At 38.4% G+C, this 16,409-nt stretch overlaps 1 protein-coding gene across 2 annotated transcripts in view; it reads right to left on the bottom strand.

The window, feature by feature from the left end:
- LOC140144323 (xylosyltransferase 1-like) overlaps positions 1–15,019 on the bottom strand; it is a 221,606-nt gene extending 206,587 nt beyond the window's left edge. For both annotated transcript variants that reach the window (XM_072166147.1, XM_072166148.1), the window contains exons 1-2: positions 14,582–15,019; positions 10,852–11,107 (exon numbers count right to left, since the gene is read on the bottom strand). In XM_072166147.1, the coding sequence (XP_072022248.1) occupies positions 10,852–11,043 (192 nt within the window). In that variant the 5' untranslated portion in view covers positions 11,044–11,107; positions 14,582–15,019. The remainder of the gene's footprint in view (positions 1–10,851; positions 11,108–14,581) is intronic.
- Between the last annotated feature and the right edge of the window lie 1,390 nt (positions 15,020–16,409).

Below are 16,409 nucleotides of genomic sequence, written 5' to 3'. Positions count from 1 at the left end.
ATCATCTTTATCTTTCTGTAATTGATGACTATTGATTTTGTCAAAATGGTCCACAATTTGTGACAGTCTTAGATCTTGTGTCCTGTCAAGCCTATCAAATATACAATAGACTCCTAAAGACACAATTCTGTCAACATTTCTAGTGCATTACTTTAAAATGTGTATCATAGGCTACTCTTAATAGTACTGTTGTAGATAGGCCCTAGGTGTGTTGTCGACACTACCCATTTCAATTAGTGGGTTTTTAGCGGGTTCGCCGTCGGACAAGTTTAGAACTGTCAAGCTTTCGTCAGGAGTAGCTCTGACTTCTTCAGGACAAAGTACCTAAGAATGAGACATGTAGACCGCCCCTTGTCTACTGATGACTCTAACAAGAGTCGTTCACTGAAGAATGCCACTTGTCAACAGAGAACAAGCAGATCTCGCCTATCTGCTAATATAAAGGTTTTGGTGGCTCTGAAAAGAGCCGTTCAATGAAGACTGCCCCTTGTCTACAGAGAACTAGCAGATCTCGCCTATCTGCTAATATAAATACAAATTTCCCCATTTGTTGACATAAAACGATCATTTATGGACAAAAATAATACGAGCTACGAAAAAGATTCAGTGCTGTACCCAGTACTAGGAACAAAATTGGCCACATTTACAACTTTGTTTCAAGATGTGTTGTCGACAGTTTCTGACAATACCCATATCCCCATTTGTTGACATAAAATGATCATTTATGGACAAAAATAATACGAGTTACGAAAAAGATTTAGTGCTCTACCCAGTACAAGGAACAAAATTGGCCACATTTACAACTTTATTTCAAGACAATGCAATTGTTTGTTTTAAATATCTACCCTCCAAAAGCCAGAAAACTGTTACCAGTGCACAACGTTCAGTAAATCCTGTTTCTCACAAACATACATGTATGCATTGCCAACTTTTAATTCAGAATTGCATTTTAAACAGGGAGTTTTTCGATGTTTAATGTTACCTTTTATGTGAACATGGTGAAGAAACAATTCCCAGGTTGTTAACACTTGATATTGACATGACACAAAGGGAGGAAAGGGGAGGAGAGAGGAAGGAAGACTAGGAAGTGGGGGAGAGAGGGAGACAGAGAAAGAATGACTGACTGAGATTATAGAGTGGGAGAGATAGAGTTAAGTCTGATTCAGATGTCACATCGCAACAGTGTGCAATGCAGTGATGCTTTTTTACACCACAGCATTGTGCGATGAAATTTAAATGTACTGCAACGATATATCGCGATCACGATGAAAAGGTTGCTGTCCTGATTTCATTCTTCCACAGTGAATGCCGACCTTGAGAGTTTGCAGCAGCCAATCACAAGTGTGCACGGCCACGATATCACAAGAGAGACTGAAAAAGTTGCAGGGGTAGAAATAAGGGACCCTTTCCTGATAGCCATCCGGGCTATCTAGCCATTTTTTCTGATAGCCCTGGAGGAAATTCAATAGCCCTGAAAAAAGACATTGTGTTTGCAAAATTCAAACCAATCGTTTGGTCACAATCATGCTCCAACCACTTGAATTCATACGGCCATTTTTTGCTGTAGCCCCTCACTTGGGAGCCTTCATATTTGTTTGCCTTTGGCCTTTCTGGTGGTGTAGGCTTGGCCTTTGTGTAAAAACCTCTCCCTTCTTGAATGATCTACTACACGGGTATACAGGAACAGGCGAAATCTGCATCAATAGCCTGGCGGCTACATGGAGATTAAACCCAATAGCCCAACAAAAAATTTAATAGCCATGGCTATCAGGCTACCGCTTACTTTGACCCTGAAGTAGAACAAAATTCAACTCTTGTCGCCTATGAAATTTTCACTGCACGATGAGAATTTTCACCGCCGAGCTTGTAAAAGCCTAGCTCAGATTTCATCTTGGTTGCGATGTGAAGTCTGAATTGGACTTTAAAGATATGGATAGAGGAGAAAACTCATGAGAGAGATGGACAGAGGAAAAGAGAAAGAATAAGAGAGAGAGACACTATGGACCACAATGGCCTCATCCCAATGGCATAGTTCAATAACCTCAATTAAACAATCAAGAGTGCTAAATATGACCTCAAGTTGCAGAGTATGAGTTTATGTACTCAAACTTTTAAAGGTCATTCAATGAATGTACAAATGTTTTGGGGTTAAAGAACTGTGCCCTGATAGATGAGCATGTTGTGGATCCTAGTGAGAGAGAGATGTGTACTTTGGGTAGTGGAAAGGAGAGAGAAAGAGAGATGTAGAGAGAGAGCATGCAAACACATTTCTTTGAAGCAATTAGTGTTGCCCTAGCATCATGACCATGTAGACAAATCAATCTAGACTGTCGCCAGCACAAAATGATCATCACATTATTTTGTGGGATATTAAAATTGTACCTGATTCATGCTTGCTATACTTGCTTACACTGAAAGCAATGCATTTTAATATAAAGTATTTCATGCGATACGGCATGTAAGGAGGTGTATAGAACACAATTAGGAACTTCATTATTCACAATATATTAAACATGATTAATTAAGATATCTTGGTGCGATACATCATGTAAACTTGTGTTTGCCATAATTGTAACATCTAATATTTTAATAAATTCAGAGGACAATACACAATGTTCCACTTTTTTATTCTAAAAATGCTCCTCTTCTCATGTTGAGATGGGTATCACAACCGTGCATATGTCATAGTACTGGCAGATCAACAATATATTGACAGGGCTGGGATTTGTCTCCTCACCGCCAACGGAACGAGTAAAGCGTTATGAACATCAAACATGGCAGACTGTTTTTAAACTGATTTTTCATGTTCGACCTGTGTGTTCCTCTAAGCTGCCTCTTTGCTATGAGAGTGATAGTTATGGTTCATTTGTATCGCTGCAATGGGTATTGCAGTTGAAATCCATACACCCCCTATGGAAGACATGACCTTAAAATCTTCCACACAGGGAGTGTAGATTTCAAATGGAGTCATAACCTCATTTGAAATTCACACTCCTGTGTGAGAGATTAAGGTCATGTATTCCAGAGGGTGGATGGATTTCAACAAGAAAAGCCAAATAATGTGTATGTAAGATATTCACTAGTACAAGGGAGACAGATGACAAGCACATTCTATATCACAGGTGTGAATGACCCATTATGTCAATACAAGAGAAGGTGTCAGCTTCTTCACTGCTATCTATACCAAATCATACGCACATCCCTTCATATTGATCTATCAATGGATGACGACCAGGGGAAAAAATTGGCTATTCCAGCTGAAATCCATACATCCCCTATGGAAGACAGGACCTTAGTCTCCCACACAGGGGTGTAGATTTCAAATGGAATCACCAATTCAGATAACCCCATTTGAAATTCACACACCCTGTGTGGGAAATTAAAGTCATGTCTTCCACAGGGGGGGGGGGGATGGAACTGGAATAGCCAAATAACTGAAGGCAAGGCAGTTCAAGGCACTGAAGGCAATTGCCTTGGATGCCCCTGGATGCTTTTACTTTGTGTCGCTTGGTACCCTACCATGAAATAGCCATATTGTCTGGCTGCCTGCATAAAAGCCCGAATTAACTTTTTACCTTGGACTCTATCCCAACACAAAATGAGACCTTTTCCCACAAAAAGAGAGGAAAGTTGCAAATCTTTCTTTTTGAGTCATGGTCAGATTTGCAATCTCTGGATCATAAGCTTTAAAATTACTTAATTTGCCACAATTGCTCTTCTCACTTGGAGTTCAAGAGTCAATATTTCAAAGTAGAATTCTGTTGTTTTCTGGCATGTTCACGGAACCGTTTATCTCCTTTTCTCCCCTGGTGACTTTCCACTAAATTTGTGAGAACAGACCTCAAAGTGTTGAAAAAAGAAAAAAGAAGTCCAAATTAGTCAGTAATTGTCCACTTTCTTGCTGTGCATGAAGTTACAAAATTATACTCTACTACCGGTACCACAAATTTCCTCAGTTCATTACAGAACAGAGGCAAAATATTAATAATTTGGGTACCGTTGTCCTGTCTATTCATTCATTAAGGTTAAATACAATTGATTTTCAAGGCTTGATTCCAGAGGGGCGTAAGTTAATAATGGAAACAGCCATGCAGAAAAGAATGAACTCACGCGTACAATAGTGTATCCACCAAAAAAACGTTGACGACGTAAAGAAAGCAGCAAGTTTAAAAAGCCCCCACCTCGGCTCACTTTTTGAAACTTGGTCCCATTTGTAAAAGATACTGATTTAATTTTTGTCATAATTATCAACTTCAATTATTTCCAGAAGTGTTATGTATCTTTAATGTGCCGATGCGATATTAAGTTGTTAGCATAATTCTGGAACGATCAGAAAGGTTATTATGTTGTTCTTGGCCAATATCCTATATATGTTTTGTTTTATAATAATTATTAAGTTCATGACCAATGATTGAATTAAACGAATAACAAGTAGGCATGTTAATGGCAATGATGCTATTGTTTAAACGTTAAAACCACCGATTTGCTGTTGATATTCAAAATGGGACCAAGTTTCAAAAAGTGAGCCGAGGTGGGGGCTTTTTAAACTTGCTGCTTTCTTTACGTCGTCAACGTTTTTTGGTGGATTTTCTTTCTTTTTATGAATGTAGCCAAGCAGCTCTAAGCTTGGAAAGTCATCGGGTTACGAAGTACTCCATAAAACGAATAAAACGAAAAATAGATGTTTGAAATGATGTTATCCTTGATTTCTGACAGTAAATAAAACTATATCAGCCGTTTATTTTTAAAACTTGCTGGTCACAGCTACCGCGTGACTGTAATGTTAATAGGGATACATATACATTTTAATAATACTTTAATTATTCAAGGTAACTAAGAAATGTAAATATGAACAACACATACCCAATGTTGACGATGCCAGCGAGACAGAGAGTCAGTCCGATTTACTTCAAATTGAAACTATGTAGCAAGGCTTATATTACGGAAGCGTCTTAGTGCCACGACTTAGCAAGATAATTATGTTTTAATGATTGTGGTTTTTTGTAGCCCTGCGGGGCAATCTAGTTGGATATCCAAATTTCGCGGTTGATAGTTCTTTGTAGCCCTAGTTGGATTTCCCTATTAAGCGGCGGTTGTTGGCGTTCTTTCGCGGTTTGTAGTTTTAATTTCCCTCATTCTTCATGCCCTACCCTCTATCGGGGTTAATTTATAGTTTAAGCTTGTTGGATAACTATACTTGCGGTGTGTGGTTCTTTGTAGCCCTCTGGGCAATCTAGTTGGATATCCAAATTTCGCGGTTGATAGTTATTTAGATTTATAGATCTAGTTGGATTTCACTATTAAGCGGCGGTTGTTGGCGGTCTTTCGCGGTTTGTAGTTTTGATTTCCCTCATTCTTTATGCCCTACCATCTATCGGGGTTAATTTATAGTTTAAGCTTGTTGGATAACTATACTTCGCGGTATGTGGTTTTTGAAGCCCTCATGGGCAATCTAGCTGGATGTCTCTATTGAGCGGCGGTTGTTGGTTGTCTTTCGTAGTTTGTGGTTTTATTTTGTTAGATATCTAAATTTCGCGGTTTGTGGTACTTTGTAGCCATGCGGGCCAATCTAGTTGGATATCCCTAGTGAGTGGCGGTTTTTGGCGTTCTTTCGCGGTTTGTGGTTTTAATTTCTCTACTTGTTCAGGCCCTGGCCTCTATCGGTGGCTAATTTGTCTTTTAAACTGGTTGGATATCCATATTTCGCGGTTTGTGGTTCTTTGTTGCCCTGCCGGGCGATATAGTTTGAGGTCCCTATTAAGCGGCGGTTGTTGGCGGTCTTTCGCGATTTGTGGTTTTTAATTTCCCTCAGTCTTCAAGCCTTGCAGTCTCTGGGGGGGGGGGGGTAATTTTAATAAACAATTTCCCTGAGAATAAAACATCTTGCTTTGATAAAAAAAAATATCACAATAGCACCATATGTTTAAAATTATGTTATCCTTGATGAACGAAAATTAATTGGTTAATAAAAGATTGTAAAAAAAAATAAGTTGGTCATCGGATTTCGAACTCCAGTCCCGGAACAGGAGTCTAAGTCATTTACCATTACACCACTGGACTCGGCTGCGAAATAGCGTGTCGATGTACAATATTTATTACATGAATTGATGTGTCGTCCGAAAAGAACAAAAGAATTGTGAAAAATTTGATTTTTTTGGCGAATGGGGATCGGAATGTGTATGTACGGTATTTCAGAAATTGCTAGGGTATAATTGGAAGTGAATCTGAAAAAGTAGTGTGAAGGTGATAACCAGGTAGACCTGTAGCAGTGTCTAAAAATTCTGGATCAGTATGATTTGCCACTAATTTTCGCTATGAAATACCGCGTGAAATGGAAGCAAAAATATTTGTTTATTACGAACAATGATTGACTGTAGGATTGGTGGCCCTTTTTGAATTAATGAGTTGTCAAGATATTACACCTGGGTCTGTAAATAACATTTAGCATGGTTTTAGCCACATTTTGTACCCAGCGAAAAATAACATCGAACAATAGAAGTCAAGTGTTTTAATGTTAGCTGTAAATATAGTCTCGCGGGAGCATCTGTTATTAGTCTTCTTTATCAGTCTTTTTTTTTAAAAACTTGCTGGTCACGGCTACCAGCGTGACACTAATCAATCTGAACTAGGGCCATGGACAAACCGCGGCTCGTGAGTCATCCTATATGTTGCAGGGATAGGGACAGGGCGACCATGATAGGACCATATGGGCTGATGGGGGGGTGATTGTGGGCAGCCGTTTTCGGCAATTTTCCTTTGGATTTTCTAAATTTTCAATTTTTAAAATTATCCTGGATGATATCTGTCGTGAAATAAATCAATGCTTCTATAGGCTATAATAGGTCTAGTATGCCTATTTATACCCTGATTATGCTATATATAGGCCTACAACAATAACTACAACAACAGTAACAAAACCAACAACCAATATTTTGTTAATCTAATTTGTAAAAATATATTCATAGGTCGCGCCTATTAGACTAGTATAGTCTAAAAATTCCTGAATTATATAATGAAAAAAAACGGGCAAAAACAATCAATCGCTGCAGTCAGAAAGAAAGAAACGAACAAGAAAAAAAAAAAAGTGAGAGAAAATAAAATAAAATAGATGGAATGGACCACATAGGGACTCGAACACGCACCAAAGTTTTCCAGCTCAAAACTATAGTATTATATAGTCGAACGTGAGTCCGACGGCGCTAACCGATTGAGCTACTGAGCGACCTGTGAAATCGATTGATCTCAAACTGACTATTATGGAATAGTGCATACCAGGCTCTTATGATAAACAATCTCATCACCGCTGTAAATGTCGGAGGTATCGATGGCGAAAAACCTCGATTTTTGCAAAAGTAGCTTAAATTTGGAGTGAAATTCAAATGGTAAAGGGATCGACATACTTTTGAGAAATAATGTAGGCAGTTAGAAATCAAAATTAACGTTCCACAATCCAGATATCGATAATGTAACATAACAGTGTTTTGTGGTACAAGATTCTCGAAAATTGTTCCCCAAAACGGGCTAATAAAATTTAATCGGTACTGTATTTGCTTCTTCCCCATGGCAACATTATTTCTTTGGTCGATTTGTAGTACAATACAAAAAAGGAGAAAACAATCACAACGAAGGATTTTCAAACGGATTCTAAAAATTTGTATAAACACACAAAAATAATGTTAAGATACATCTATGCACCAACATTTGACTCACTGCGATATTTGATTGCTGAGAAAACACGGTTTTAGAGAACAACTTTATACGTCTTTTATACGTTTTTTATACGTTTCTTCGTGTAACCTTAATTAAATGTTTTAAACAAACAAATAACAAATTTAAAAAAATACATAAACACACAAATGCTCAGCAATGATAATGGGCAATGCTGAATGGATGGTCCAATATACACTAAAGTTCCTTTCAAAAGCTAAGATAAATGTAGTCCGTCGCTATCAAAATTGCTCTATTAATGGCTGTATCGGTCATTTGACGGTCATATGGACAACCATTTGGTAAAGCCTGTGTCAACATTTCATTGAGTAATTGAAGTTCCCCATTTACTGTAATGTTATTTTTTTATCTACATGTACAGATGATAATGGCAAAACATGAAAGCAATGAAGCCATGAAGCCATGAGTAATGAGATCTGGCTGATGAGAGGCCAGTTTGGAGCTATGTTTTCAAGCAAATGAAACAACACCACATATCTTTCTTCTTTGGAGACCAAGGAAACATGTAAAGGAAATCATTCTGTTATGGGAGCAACTTTAGCATGTTTAGAATAGTGGTGGCTAAATCAAATCTCCTACTCCTAACTACATGTACAACTACTGTACTGAAAATTCAGCAAATCAAAGCAAGTAGTTATTGATTTATTGATCAAATATTGGTTTTCCCTCATTTTTGACTGTAACTCCACAACTGTTTCCAGTTCCAATTTCCAGTGCAGTAGTTGTAGTCCTTGCCCCTATAATATACATATCTTACTTGTCCCCAATGCGCTATAATTTTTGAGAAAAATGCAAAAATAGGCACAAAATTGGGCAGGGTGTAGTACCCCTTAACCCTATAACCTAACCCTAAACCTAAAACCTAACCCTAAACTCTTGGGGTTGTGGCAGATCATCTTAAAGTCCATCGTAGCATCACACGATGAAATTAAAATGTACATTTAATTTCACTGCGCGATGATGCGATGTGGGGTCTGCATCTCCTTTTATGGTCATTCCGCTGACCTAGATTTTCCAGCAGCCAATCACAAGCGTGCACTATCGCGATATTGCAGCGCTATGTGAAGAAAGTTGAACGTTGAACAAAGTTCAACTGTCATCCAGCGTTCGAAATAGGGCTGGCCAGCCGGCCATTGGCCTGTAACTTTTTGGCCTGGCCGGTAACTTTTCTAACTGGTACCTAGTTGCCGGCCCGGCTGGCGGTAACTTTTAAGGTCAAGCCTGCCGTTAGCCCGGCTGGCCTGTAACTTTTTGAGGCATATTTCGAACACTGCTGTCATCGCCAACAAAATTTCCACCACGCAATGAGAATTTTTACCACCGAGCTCATAGATACCTGGTTCAGATTTCCGTTTTAAAATCACTGCAGCATCGCATCAGCTGCGATGTGGAGTCTGAATCGGACTACCCTGCTTAATTAGATGTTACAACATCATTAATTGTCAACAGTTCATTGGTATAATTTTACAACCAGGTTTCTGCCACTGATTGCAGATTGACACTTGAGTTGGTATACAGTACACTGTAGGCCTAAATGGTTTCAATGTCACCACCAATTGCAATTGTTGATTTAAAAGGATAAATTGTTAAATTATTAAAATAAATGTAGATGGTGACCATAATTACTGTTCCAACCACCATGTGAAATTTGTGTGTGTAAATTTTGTTGTCTAAAGTATCCCAGAGATAAAGTCAATAAATCAATGATACGATGCTTTCACAACATAAATGGATGGAAAAAAGAAGAACTTCAATCAAAATACATTACTAGAAGTACACAATTACACCAATACAATTATTCTTTTCCACCCCTTATGTGCCACCGAATCAAATCCTATATCAATTAATCTATTCTCCCAGGCCAAGAGAGACAAGTGTCTTGTCTCAGCACGAATGTTGCCTCTTTCTCACTCATCGTCATGGCAATTTGGCGATATTTCTCAGATGGGTGCGGATTGAAAAGTGGCTCTCAGAGCGGATGACAAAGTAGATTTGCACTTGTTCATTAGTCAGTGTAACAGAATTGTAATTGGCCCTATGATTGAATGGTTTTAAGTTTCATAGACATCTAAAATGTGAAAGGTTGTTGAAGTCTCCCTTGTGGAATAACGCATTAAAAAGCTGCTTAAGTAGATTTAATAAATAATACATTGTAGCAGGGGCTTTGTGAATATATACTAGTAAGTAGAGGTATAAATTTGCCCTTTAAATATGATTGCAACTGTGATCTTAAATACTCTCACAAATTGTGATTCCACTTTATTCTTTTCCTCAAGACCGCAAACAAAGATTTTGTTTTTTTTCCTTAAAGAGGAAGTCCCGCAAGAGTAGTTCTTCTGGGGTGAACTAAATCTGCCTGGTTATCAAATTAATCAGTACAAGGTTATCTCTGAATTCGATAGGTGCTAATTGATGTTTTTATCGTATTGCATTAATTAGCACCTGTCAAATTCAGAGATAACCTTGTCACCGATTAATTTGATAACCAGGCAGGTTTGGTTCACCCCAGAAGAACTACTCTGGCGGGGCTTCCTCTTTAATCAGGATTTGAGCCTGGGACTCTTGGGTATCTGATCTAGCAAGTTCTCTGACCAACAGATGTATACATGATCCAAGGTTTTTATAAAAAAAAGAAGTGAAGTGTCAACTTTACTGTTTTCATTTCCTTTTACATACCTTCAACCAATGACCAGGGACAAGTGATTTGCGCGGGAAAAAATAGCCAATTGCATGTAGAATTGCGCAGAACCTTTTTTCAGTGCAAATCATGTATCCCTACCCATAGAAAAAAAAAATAGCCAATTGCGCGGAAAAAAAGTTCCGCTCAAATCACTTGTCCCTGCCAATGACATACATAAAAACATATACCGTATTTCTTCGAATAAACGCCCCCGGGGGCGTTGCATTTTCCAAACGGGGAGCGTTTATTAGAGGTTATTTTTAGCACGACAATTCCCGTTAAAAAGGTAAGCTTAAAAGTCACGCAAAAATGACGAACTATTAACTAGAAACACTGACTTTTGGTTCACTTTTTGATACAAATATAATTAATTAAAGGCAGAGTTACACTTTTTGGCTTCAAATATGGTAGGCCCTGAGATTTTAACAGATAAATGTACTCACCTGTTCCTTAGGACTCCGTCCCCCTCCTCGTTTTTCTCTTCCAAACTCAATTATATCCCTCTCCTGACTATCAATGGATAGGAAACTCCACGCCACAAGACACTGAACACCGACGATAAGCGCCGCGATGTACAGCACAAACCGATAGCGATAGCAAAATCTGGCGGAACGATGAATTGGTCCACTGGCCATTGTTCTTGTTGATTGTACAATGAAGGGTTTCACTGGTTGGTGTATTCGACTTCAGACTCTTGTTCTGGAAAGATGAATGGATGCATATTGGGCAAAATTGAGATATTTGTAATTTCGAACAACAATATTGTGTGAGACAAATACAACTACAAGTACCGGTACCGTACATTTGTATACAGTTGTCACTTCACTTCACTAAGCTTACCCATACCAAAACTCTAATCCATGTCAAGTCAAAGATGGCAATTGATTCCATAATAATTGTAGTCTGCAATTTCACTGTTCAGCTCTAAAATTCGGTCATTTTTATTTTGGTGGGCAAGGCCACACTTCACCAAGCTTACCCATACCTAGGCCTGCTAAGAATACGCAATTTTGGAGGCCAAAAAACGCACCCCGATTTTCCAAAAAACACACAAATCCGTGATTTCCCGCCAAAAACGCAAAATCTAAAAAAATAATTGCGTATTCTTAGCAGCCCTACCCATACCAAAACCTCATGTCTATGATAGCAATTGATTCCATAACAATTGCAGTCTACAATTGCACTGAACATTCAGCTCTGAAATTTGGTCATTTTTATTTTGTGGGGCAAGGTCACATTGGCTTCAACCACAGATCCTGGAGAAATTTTTTTTTAATCTGTGCTTCAACCTAGAACTAACCCCATAATTTGCAAACTGCAACGCCCCTTGAATAGCAAGTGAAGCTACCTTTTGCATATCACCATTTTGGGGGCCTGAGTTACATTGGCTTCAACCCTCAAATTTCATCACATTGGCCTCAAAAGCGGCAAATTTTCAGGGGCACTATGCCATTCTAGATTTCTTCATTGAGAATTTGATACTTTTGCCATCAGACATCATGGTCAGTTGGGGCACCAACAGCCATGGCTGCTGTGACCATCCTTGAAATTTAAGAGTACACCACCCTTGTGTTTGCATTCATGTGTAATTAGTCTGTGATCATGGTAATAGCAACTGGTTCTTTATTCATTTTCTGCAATGTCTGTTTCTGTCAACTTTCTGACCTCCTTTTCTTATTTTCCTCCATGTACATTTTTTGTAAAAATTGAGGATCTGGCAAACAGAATATGTGATAGGAATAAAGCACTTGACTTATTACCAATAGGTTACATTGTAAATATTGGTTTTTCATACAATGTACAATCATGTATGAGGCATCCCTGTCTGAACAGTTTCCCCGGAACCAGCAGGGCGGGAAGGCCATATATATTTTAAATTGGATTTACAGGTCTGGATCGATAAATATTGTTTCTACTCTTCAAAAAATTTAGTGTAGGTCCCAGGATCAGGTTATATTGTTTCTTCTCTTCAAGAAATTTAGTCCAGGTCCTGGGCAAGCATCAGTTGAAAGTTAAAAATCTACAAATTAACCAATGATATACATGCACCTATAATACTAGATTTATTATTTTTGCTGACATTTTGCAAGTACTTAAAGTTTGAAACGTCTAAAGTAAGTTGGTATGTTAATTTGGAGTCGCAGATGCCAATGTGTATTTATATGCAAAACTATGCATATGGCAATAAATTTTGATTCTCATAACAGAATCTTGCAAGAACCAATTGATTCTTAATATTTAATTATCCAAACCTTACATGTCTACGACCTGTTGTTTACTTGATATTTTTTAAGAAATAATTTGGATTCTCGCAAATCAATTTTAGGAGAATCATTGCGAGAATATTCTTGACAAATTGCATCCCTGGTCAGATACAAAATATACTGAAGCCTCAATCTTCATCCAACATAGAATCAACTTCTGATCCAACATAGAATCAACATTTCTTACTGCAGTGCAGTTGGAGCAAGCCAAAAAGATGTGCAACAGTGCAAGTGTCCAATACGTGTGGTGGAACAGCCAAATCCTGGCAAAAACAACCACTGAATGGAATCTATCGCGTATGACGTCATGCCTAATTCACCACGTAAACATAATATGGCTCAAGATTCGGACCACTCGCCATTTAAGTTTCATATTTTGAAATCTGTTGACGTTTTAATTATTCCCCGATTTCCGATCGATTATTTATTGCCGTGTCCAGGGCATAATTTAGTGTAGGCAATTTTTATAGCAAAAAATAAAAATTTCCAATTTGTATCCATAGCAATTGTGTCTAGCAAACTACCATAAAATTGTCTTAAAATGTGGAGCAATTTGCTATGCGATACCAGCTATTATTTAATATGCCCTGGCCATGTCATGTGTGGGAACCAGCGCCTCTCCAGGAACCAGCCGAACTTCAGAACAAAAAAAAAATGATCTGAATCTGAAGGATAGGAATTCTCAACGCTTCTCATTCGAAGCCAACCGGGAAGATGTGGTGATAATTAGTCCAGGTCTTTTTTCGCTGGCTGATGTACATGTAGCTAGCCAGGGTTTCCTTGAATAAGTGTATCTAGCTCTAGTACATGCAGTCATGCATTGACATGTAGGCCTATGATGTAGATGTGGAAGAGTGTTCCAATTGTTTAGAAAAAATGAAAAGTTGTAATAGTTGGATTTACTAACTTGAGCTGGGATGAGCTGCGCGTCTCCTAGTCTGGACTGGCTGCAGAAATGTGGGACTTGCATAGGATTGTAGAGATATTAAATTTCGCTAAATTTGACTCTTCTAGGCATATTGACCATATATGTTTTGGGAGACTGCCCAAACAGGATCCCAAACCGCGGATGACGGGTTCTATTCTGTAGTATGTGATATTCCTTCAAAGATTCCCCATACCATGATACAGTAACAGTCTATTAGTTATAATGTTCAATGTCATTGTTGGACATCATCGACAGAGCCAGAGGACAACGTATACTGTGTTCCTTGACCTTGTTTTTGTACAACATCATTAGTTCACCACGTAAACTTGTATGGCTCAAAATTCGGACCGCCCGCCATTAAGTTTACTGCTTTCTGTGTTTTGAAATTTGTTGACGTTTTATTATGATCCCCGATTTCCGGTCGATTATTTTAGCTGTGTCACGTCACATGCATGACGCTGGTGGGTACCAGCCAAACATCAGAAAGAAAAAAAAACTCGATCGCCGATAACGATGTGATATGGGACTTACATAGGATTACACAGAGATATTTCTTGCCAAAATTTGACCATTTCTAGGCAAGTTGGCCCTACTTTGTCTGCGTTAATATGTGAAAAAGGACATACGTGCAGTCGTGCAATGCTTGTTTTGGGAGACTGGGAGGGATCCGAATAAAAAAATGATGGAGCCTATTCTTGACTGTGTAATATTCCTTCACCACGCTGCCGTACGGTAATAGCCTTATACGATGGACAGATAGTATCAGTTTGTGAATGAGGACATCGTATAAGTTCCTTGTACTAGTACAATGACAATGTCATGCCGCGATGCCGACTCGCGACTGCGACATCCAAGAGAATGCTGACAAATAAATGAAGTAGCGTACGACCTGCTAGCACTATTCATTCTGTACTCTAGAATTATTTATTCTGGATCTTGTCTGGAGGGAACTTGAGGGCCGAGGTCGAGGGGTAAGCTTACCTGTCAGTCACACTCGGCAGAGCAGAGCAATGGTCCACAATGCAATGGATGCAGTCTCACTTCGATAACATTTACAGGTTCTCCGGTAAATGATGATCAGTCATATTTAGATCCAGTTATATTTAGATTGTAAACAGAGATTTTGTTTACAAGAGACTCAACATACTTGTTTGCAGTGTACACCACCATACAACACAATTTATATTAAAAGTACAGTACAGTATACAGATACCACATCACATTGTGTGTACACTCAGTGCATGAGTGACTGACTTCCTGACGTGTGTTGGCAAAGTGTTTCTAGAGTCTGTTTTACAAGTTTTCCCTGTTATAGCACTAAATAATTCTTGTAGAATATTTCCTAGGTAAATTGTACTATTAAAACAACTGTTTACATATGAAAAAGAACACAATTCCAATGAGCATGGTAATAGAACTTTTAACATGATATCAGGCAAGGAAATGTGACAAAGAACTTAGACTTCCAAAAGTTAATTTGTTGTTAATTTCAGAAACGATAATTGATTGCTTTACTTCCGGTGACAGGTGCCAAATAAACAGAGGGCGGTAGATAGAAATCCCGACGGCAGACGGCAGCCTCAGCCTGCAGACCCTGGCAGCCCACTGTACTGGCAGCCTGGACGGTGGCAGACCCTGGTGGCAGACCCTGGAAGCAGACGGACAGTGTCACAGACACAGTAAGGCCCGTCTTTGTCTGCTCACAAGTTGACGATGGCAGCACCCCCCAAAAAAAAAACCAACAACAACAAAGGTCCACTTCACTACCGTAAAATGGGGTAACTTTGGGCACTTTGCAGAGTTTTTACACTGCTTCCAAACTTACAAAACCAATTACCGTATTTCTAATTAACTCTTTTTTATGACATTAGGGTTCCCTTCTACACCTTGAAGTTGAAAAAGATTTTTTAAATAATTTTGTAACGGTGCCCTAGGGGTTAAAAATAGCCTGACCAAAGTTATCCAGCATTTGGGGCATTTTTGGTCAGAGCATTGCATTCCATGAAGAACAAAAATCAAAAAATTCATTTGCTGTAGGCTATATGGGCAAGTTTTTGTTTTTTGTGACATTTGACCCATTGCAAAATTAATCAGCACAAATCGTTGCTCACAAATATTTATTTTTATTTTTCTGAAAAAAATGTAAAAAAATGCTCATTTTTGGTCAAAAATCCCGATTTTTTGGTAAAGTGGCCGAAATTGGACATGAGCGACTATTATTTCTTCCAAATATATTTCTCACACCAATGACTAAAAACAATATTGCTGTACGAAAATATGACCATCTAAAAAAATATGTTTGACCGACCAAAGTTACCCGGCTGACCGAAGTTACCCCATTTTACGGTAGGAAGGTGGGGCATAACGGACCCCCGGGGCAAAACGGAACCACCTGGAAAAATAGGCCTTGGCAATACTGCCGTCTATGCAAATTATATTGAGGAACACAAGTATGGCTACGAGGCTTTACAACAAAAATTTTATCTGAAACAATCCACTGACATTCGAGCAAGATCGAGTCAAAAAATTACTACCCGTCTGGTGTAAGATATGTAGATGTTTAAGGGCTGGGGTATGAACGTTTGGACAGTATTTATTGTGGGACATTAGAGCACATCAGACATATCGAATTGCATTCTGAATACGAAGAATGTCATTCTGATATCAAATAATTTTGATTTTTGAAATTCGCAATTTAATACACATTTTATGGCAAATCATTAAAATTGATATTTTTGATATTTAACAGTACTTGAAGTAAACTTTATAAATCTGATGATTTGTACTTAAAGTGTATGTAGGTGGGATG

Source organism: Amphiura filiformis, unplaced genomic scaffold, assembly GCF_039555335.1.
Source record: "Amphiura filiformis unplaced genomic scaffold, Afil_fr2py scaffold_49, whole genome shotgun sequence".
Classification (NCBI taxonomy): domain Eukaryota; kingdom Metazoa; phylum Echinodermata; class Ophiuroidea; order Amphilepidida; family Amphiuridae; genus Amphiura; species Amphiura filiformis.
This window is presented reverse-complemented; position numbering and strand designations above follow the sequence as displayed.